This window comes from Urtica dioica, chromosome 2 (genome assembly GCF_054948205.1).
Source record: "Urtica dioica subsp. dioica isolate 48M chromosome 2, U.dioica_male_clone48M_v1_H2, whole genome shotgun sequence".
Lineage (NCBI taxonomy): Eukaryota > Viridiplantae > Streptophyta > Magnoliopsida > Rosales > Urticaceae > Urtica > Urtica dioica.
Genome location: NC_142757.1, coordinates 42,515,506 through 42,521,656, shown reverse-complemented (window position 1 = coordinate 42,521,656; position 6,151 = coordinate 42,515,506). Strand labels below are relative to the sequence as shown.

General features: G+C 34.4%; 1 protein-coding gene across 1 annotated transcript; it reads left to right on the top strand.

The window, feature by feature from the left end:
* The first annotated feature begins 1,040 nt into the window (after positions 1-1,040).
* On the top strand, positions 1,041-1,667 carry LOC149404821 (uncharacterized). The gene has a single exon (XM_089607689.1). The coding sequence runs from the start codon at positions 1,041-1,043 to the stop codon at positions 1,665-1,667; it is 627 nt and encodes a 208-aa protein (XP_089463815.1).
* Positions 1,668-6,151: the final 4,484 nt, after the last annotated feature.

Genomic DNA, 6,151 nt, shown 5'->3' with positions numbered 1-6,151 from the left:
GTTTAGCTTAATGCCAACTGACTCCACTAAAGAGCTGACACTGAAAATCTCTCGGTTCAAATGAATTTATTTTCTACTCAAGAATTCGACCTAATTATGATGAGCGGATCCACTGAATATTATCTATGTTTACCCTTCATGAATGTCATCAGCTAGTCGGGATTTACTAAATTACCATTTTACCCTTCTAGCTGTTATTTCCTCAACTCCTTTGTCGCTTGTGAATAAGTTAGAAACAATGTATTGACGAGGAGCTAACAAGTCACATTGTTTCATCCAAAAGAGTCAGGACTCAATTTGGACACTGGCCAGTTCATTTATTCACACTCCAAGGAACAAAGCATGAGGTGACATACATTGCATTTCAGCAATCTTGTACATGAATTCCATATCTATGAGAACTTCACAAAGTTACTCATGACATTCTCACAACTTAGTACTTCACCAATAGGCCCTGTTCGGAATCACATAGTGAGTCCGAACTCTGACTTTCTCAAATGAGAATACTAAGGGGTGAAATGACATGTCTCGTTTCAGGATTAAGGTAAGCATGATGCAATTCATACTTAGTGACTTCGAGACATAAGAGGTTAAATGGTTTGTTCTTATATTGTCTCTAGAAGTGCACTGGTCAATTCAGTACCTTCGGAAGATACCTAGAAGAACTATAGAGTCTCCAACTCTCAATGCCTCATAACCAGACATCATAGATTCTTCTAACAATCATACTGAGGTCAATAGTCCTTTGACCCTAAGATTGCGAATATATCGTTTTAAGCAAACTACGAAGAGTTTGTTCATGAAAATCTACATTTGTCTCCTCGTAAGTTGTTAAGTTTGTTTATGGACTAAAAGACTAAGGTTTTATCATAAAGCTTCAAACAAAGAAAGAATGAATGAACGTTTCAACTTTATTAATAATGAATAAGCAATTACAAGCAAGAGTCTTCGTAAGACTATATGACATCAAATGTACATAAATAGATACTACTACTCTTCTTGTGGGCACCATTGACAACATTATCATCGAAGCCGATTGGATGTGGCGAAATGATCTTATGTTTGCAGGAAAAAACAAGCAAGATTCTGAGCAAATCAGTTGGATGCGTAGCAGGTTCATAGAGGTTGAGGAGTTCCGCGCTTCGGTTCCGAAAGAATGTCTGAGTGAAGGAACAAGGCTACGCAAGTGGAAAAAGCCCCCACCGGGAAGCATGAAGGTAAACGTCGATGCCGCTTTTCGAGATGGCCTTGCCGCAGTGGGGATGGTGCCACGTGACTGTGACGGGGAAGCTCGGCGGTTCTGGCGGAATGCGATCGAAGCCAAATATGCCTTGGAGGCCGAGTTAAGTGGAGTTTATTTGGCTGTACTCGTAGCAAAATTCAGGAACGTCAAGCGATTAGTTGTGGAGGGTGACAACAAGCAAATCTTGGATGGGTTAAAATGGGACAGAATTTGTCCGGATTGGAGCTTGTTGCCCCTGTATGATCAGATTCAGACAGCTATGACTTCCTTCGAGTTATGTGAGTTCAACTGGGTTCCTAGAGAACTTAATTATGCAGCTCATTTTATCTGTAGAAGTTTTGTGAATTCTGGAGCTGGGGGGTTTCGTCCTCAACCCAATGTTCCTTTCTGTGTAAGCAACATCGTATGCCAAGAGGCTAAGTAATGAAACTGGTATTTCCTTAAAAAATAATATATAGATATGAAGTGTATATATATATATATATATATATATATATATATATATATATATATGTATCAGTTTTTTTCATTATCGTTAGACCTTCCCTTTTTCTTTTTCAAAAGAACAAAAAGAAACCAAATCCCTGGTTAGCAAGTGATCTATCTTCTCCTTTGATGATCCTAACAAGTATTAGGGTTTTTTTTTCTTTTTAGCCAAATAAGAGGTATTTTATTGATAACTCTTTGTTTTTTTTTCGGGATTATATTAGTTATTTTGTAGTTGTTTTCTTTTTAAAGTTTATTGATCAAAATATATACTAATTTGAAATAATTAGAAAATCGTTTTATTTAAAATATCCATGGTTCTTTTTTTAATCTGAAATTTTTATATACAAATATTTAAAAAAAATTTGAAATGTGTTTATAATTTCATTATTTTTAGATGAACGGTTTATATTATAAAAATCATTTACAATCGGTGCATATATAGTCTTACCTTGATTTAATCAGCATGGTTTTGGATATTTTTAAAATACTTACAAAACGTATTTTGGAATGAAATCTTTATACAAGATACTTTTATGTGCTTTTGTTATATGATAAAAATATATGAGTTTTTAATCAACGAAAACATATGAAAGTTTTAATTTTAGACTAGTACGCAGACGTCTCCATAATATTTATAAAACTCTTTTTTACATGTTGTGCTTTTTACTTAGCTTTCGTTGTTATTGAATCAGAATTTGGTAATATCACTGAAGATGAAAACGTTCAATTATTTATTCTCTAGCTTCTAGATTTTTTTTCAGAAGTTTTCCAGAAAATATTATTTTCCGATACTTTACGATTAAGGATATTTTGGTCTTTTCATGTCCAATTTTCGTTTCTGGAATTTTTTTCAGCAACCTTTTTTATTATTAAAGTATCAGAGGTAGTTATTGATGAGTTTTATTTATTTTTTCGTATAGGTTCAGAATCGTTTAGATCTCTCGATTTTTCGCACGGTCAAAAATCGATTTTCCCGACTAAAAAAAGTGAGAATAATCTCACTACAACACATAATCGTTCAAAATTAAATATGATGAGTGTGTGATCTGGATTGGTTGATATGCGTTATGTGATTGTTTGTTTAATATCTTCATATGTGTGTTTATGTGTTATGGAGTGGATTGTGGTGATTATGATGTGCGTCTTTTATGATGATCTCGTATATGAGTTTAGTTAACTTTTTTACATGACATACTCATATGCCTAGCCATGTTACTATTTATGTTTCTGTCATCTTTGTATGCAACGCGAATAATCAAGTGATAAGATAACTAAGAGAGTCGTACCACCTCGAGCTTTAGAGGTATTAAGAGAATTCTCTCGCGCCGACCTACGGGCTCATAAAGAGAGTTTTCTCATTGATTTTTCTATGAGCCGACCTACGGGCTCATAGATGGTGCGAACTATGGGAGGTCTCAGCCCCGTAGTTCGTTTTCAAAGTGTACACTTAAATTGATATGACTACCCTAGTGGCACCCCGAATAAAATATTATAAGATTTCTGATATGAAAGACCATGACACCGTTAGAACTAAAACACTAATAACATGTTCATACATTGCATTACTTATCTTTTTGTGAGTTATAATTATTCTCGCTGATCGTTAGCTCATTCGATGTGTATTCGTCTGTGTTGTAGGTAAACAACAAATGAACAAGTGAGGAGATTAGATGAGCGGCGTTCGATAACTAAGGGATTGGAGTTGTGTACATGAATTTTTTGAATGGTTATTTGTACATCAATTAGTTATTCTTTGGTTTGTACGTTGAAAACAATTAGTTATTCTTCGGTTTGTACGCTGATTTGAATAGCATTTTTACATCAATTTTTTTTCATATAATTTTGATTTTTCTATATACTTTTTGCTGTTTATGCATATTTATGTCGCAAAACCTATTAACTAAATATTAAATATTATTAACTTATTTATCTTGTTAATGTATGAACTACTATTTTCTATAATACACATTTATGCAATTAAGTTTTACATAAATATTTTGCTGCTTTCGACCCCGTAATGTTTTGCACTTTTTTCCACGTATCTATCGCTATAACTTTTGTAACCTGAAAGCGTAAAATAGAGGTATCAGGTATAAATCATTAATATTGATTTCTTATTATAAACAATCACATAAAACTCTCCAGTTTAAACAACAATATCAAGTATTAACTAATATTAATGATTTGATAAACCAAAAATTAAATCCAGATTCAAAACAGAGCAAAATCCAGCGTAAAAATTATTATTATTATTTTACTTTTTTACTTACAAAACATTTTAAACTACTGAATTTTATTGAAAATCAGAGTAAATTATGTTGAAATGGCCCTCAAAACACAAAATCGTTCTTTAATTCTTTTTTCTTCTCCTCGTTATCTCGTTCAACGCGTGGTTTTTTTCTTTTCTTTTTGTTAAATCTATCTCTCTCTCTCTCTCTCTCTCTCTCTCTCTATCTATATATATATATATATATATATATATATATATGATTATTGGAATTTGAGATCGACAGAGAAAAAGATCCTAGAGAGAGAAAGGAATGAAAGAAAATGACTGATTTGATTTGATTGATTATCAAAGAAGGATTTGAAATCCTTAAATACAGAGTTCAGCGAATAACAACAACAAGTCGTTTTAGCACAGGAACTTTAAAGAAAAATAAACGACAACTCTCTAAAACAAATAACTTGTATAACTTGTTTTCTAAGTAACCCTCAGGAGACTTAAAAGACTTCAAACTATACCAAAGAACCATCTCCAATACACCCCCTCAAGCTGAACAGAAGATGTTCTTCATGTTCATTTTGGAAATAAGATGTAGTAGGGCTGGTGAAGCCAATGATTTTGTGAAAATAACAGCTAATTGGTGCTGTGTCCGGACAGGTAAGAGTTTGACAAAGCCACGCTGAAGATGATCTCTGACATAATGTAGATCAATCTCTATGTGCTTTGTTCTCTCATGATAAATTGGATTCGAGGCAATATGAAGAGCTGCCTGATTGTCACAATACATCACGGTTGGAGACTCTGACTTGACTTGGAAATCACGCATCAGCTGCTGCATCCACACCACTTAACACACAGTTGATGCCAAAGAACGATGCCTCTGCAGAACTCCTGGAAACGGTTGTTTGTTTCTTGGACTTCCAAGCAACTAGTGAGTCTCCTACAAAGACTCAATAGCCAGTTACAGATCGTCTAGTATCTACACAAATACCCCAATCAGCATCAGAAAAAGCCTTAAGGGCAACTGAAGAAGAAGAAGGATAAAAAAGGTCAAATCCTGGACTTGACTCCAAATATCGAAGTAAGTGATGCATAGCCTGGAGGTGAGGTGATTGAGGAGCCTGCACAAAACGACTAAGGCAATGCACAGCAAAGGTAATGTCAGGCCTTGTAATGGTCAAATATAACAATTTTCCAACAAGACGTCTATATAAAATAGCATCAGAAACCGGGTCACCATATTCTTGATTGAGAGTGACCCGTGGATTCAGAGGAGTCTTGACTGGCTTAGATTGTAAGAAACCTGCAGTGTCAAGAATTTGTAAAGCATATTGCCTCTGATTGACATTGATACCATGCTTTGATCTAGCAATCTAAATCCCCAAAAAGTACTTAAGATCACCCAAATCCTTCGGCCTAAAAGCCTTACTCAAAAAATCTTTGACACCAGAAACAACACTCATACTAAAACCAGATAAGATAATATCATCCACATACAGTAAAATCACAACATATGTTTGTCCTGACCCATGAGTATACATTGAATAATCATTCTTAGATTGGACAAAACCTACTTGCAAAAAACATTCAGTGAATTTTAGATTCCATTGCCTGGATGTTTACTTCAGTCCATAGATTGATTTATGAAGCTTGCAAACCATCTTGGAACCTGTATGCTCACCTTGCACATGATATCCCAAAGGTAAATCCATAAAAACTTCTTCATAAATATCTCCATTAAGAAAGGCATTACTAATATCTATCTGTGATAAATGCCAATTTTGAGAAGATGCTAAGCTAAGTAGAACTTTAACAGAGGTTAGTTTAGCAACAGGAGAAAAATTATCAAGAAAGTCAACTCCCTCTTTTTAGTGTAACCCTTGGCTACTAATCTAGCGTTCTTTCTAGCCAGAGTACCATCTAAATGGAATTTATTTTTGTAAACCCATCTACACCCAATGGCAGTTTTGTTTGGTGGAAGAGGCATGACTGTCCAGGTGTGATTGCTATGCATAGCATCAATTTCCTCAGCCATTGCCAATCTCCAATCCATGTCTTTAACTACAATGTGATAAAACTGAGGGGCAGATTAAGCTGAAATAGAAAGACAAAAAAGTCTCAAAAAAGAGGATAGATTATCGTAATCAAGAACTTTATCCAAAGTATGCTTAGAGGAACATGTATCACCTTAT

Coding starts and splice junctions, on each gene's coding strand:
- LOC149404821 (XM_089607689.1), top strand. CDS start 1,041: ATGTGGCGAAATGATCTTATGTTTGCAGGAAAAAACAAGCAAGATTCT.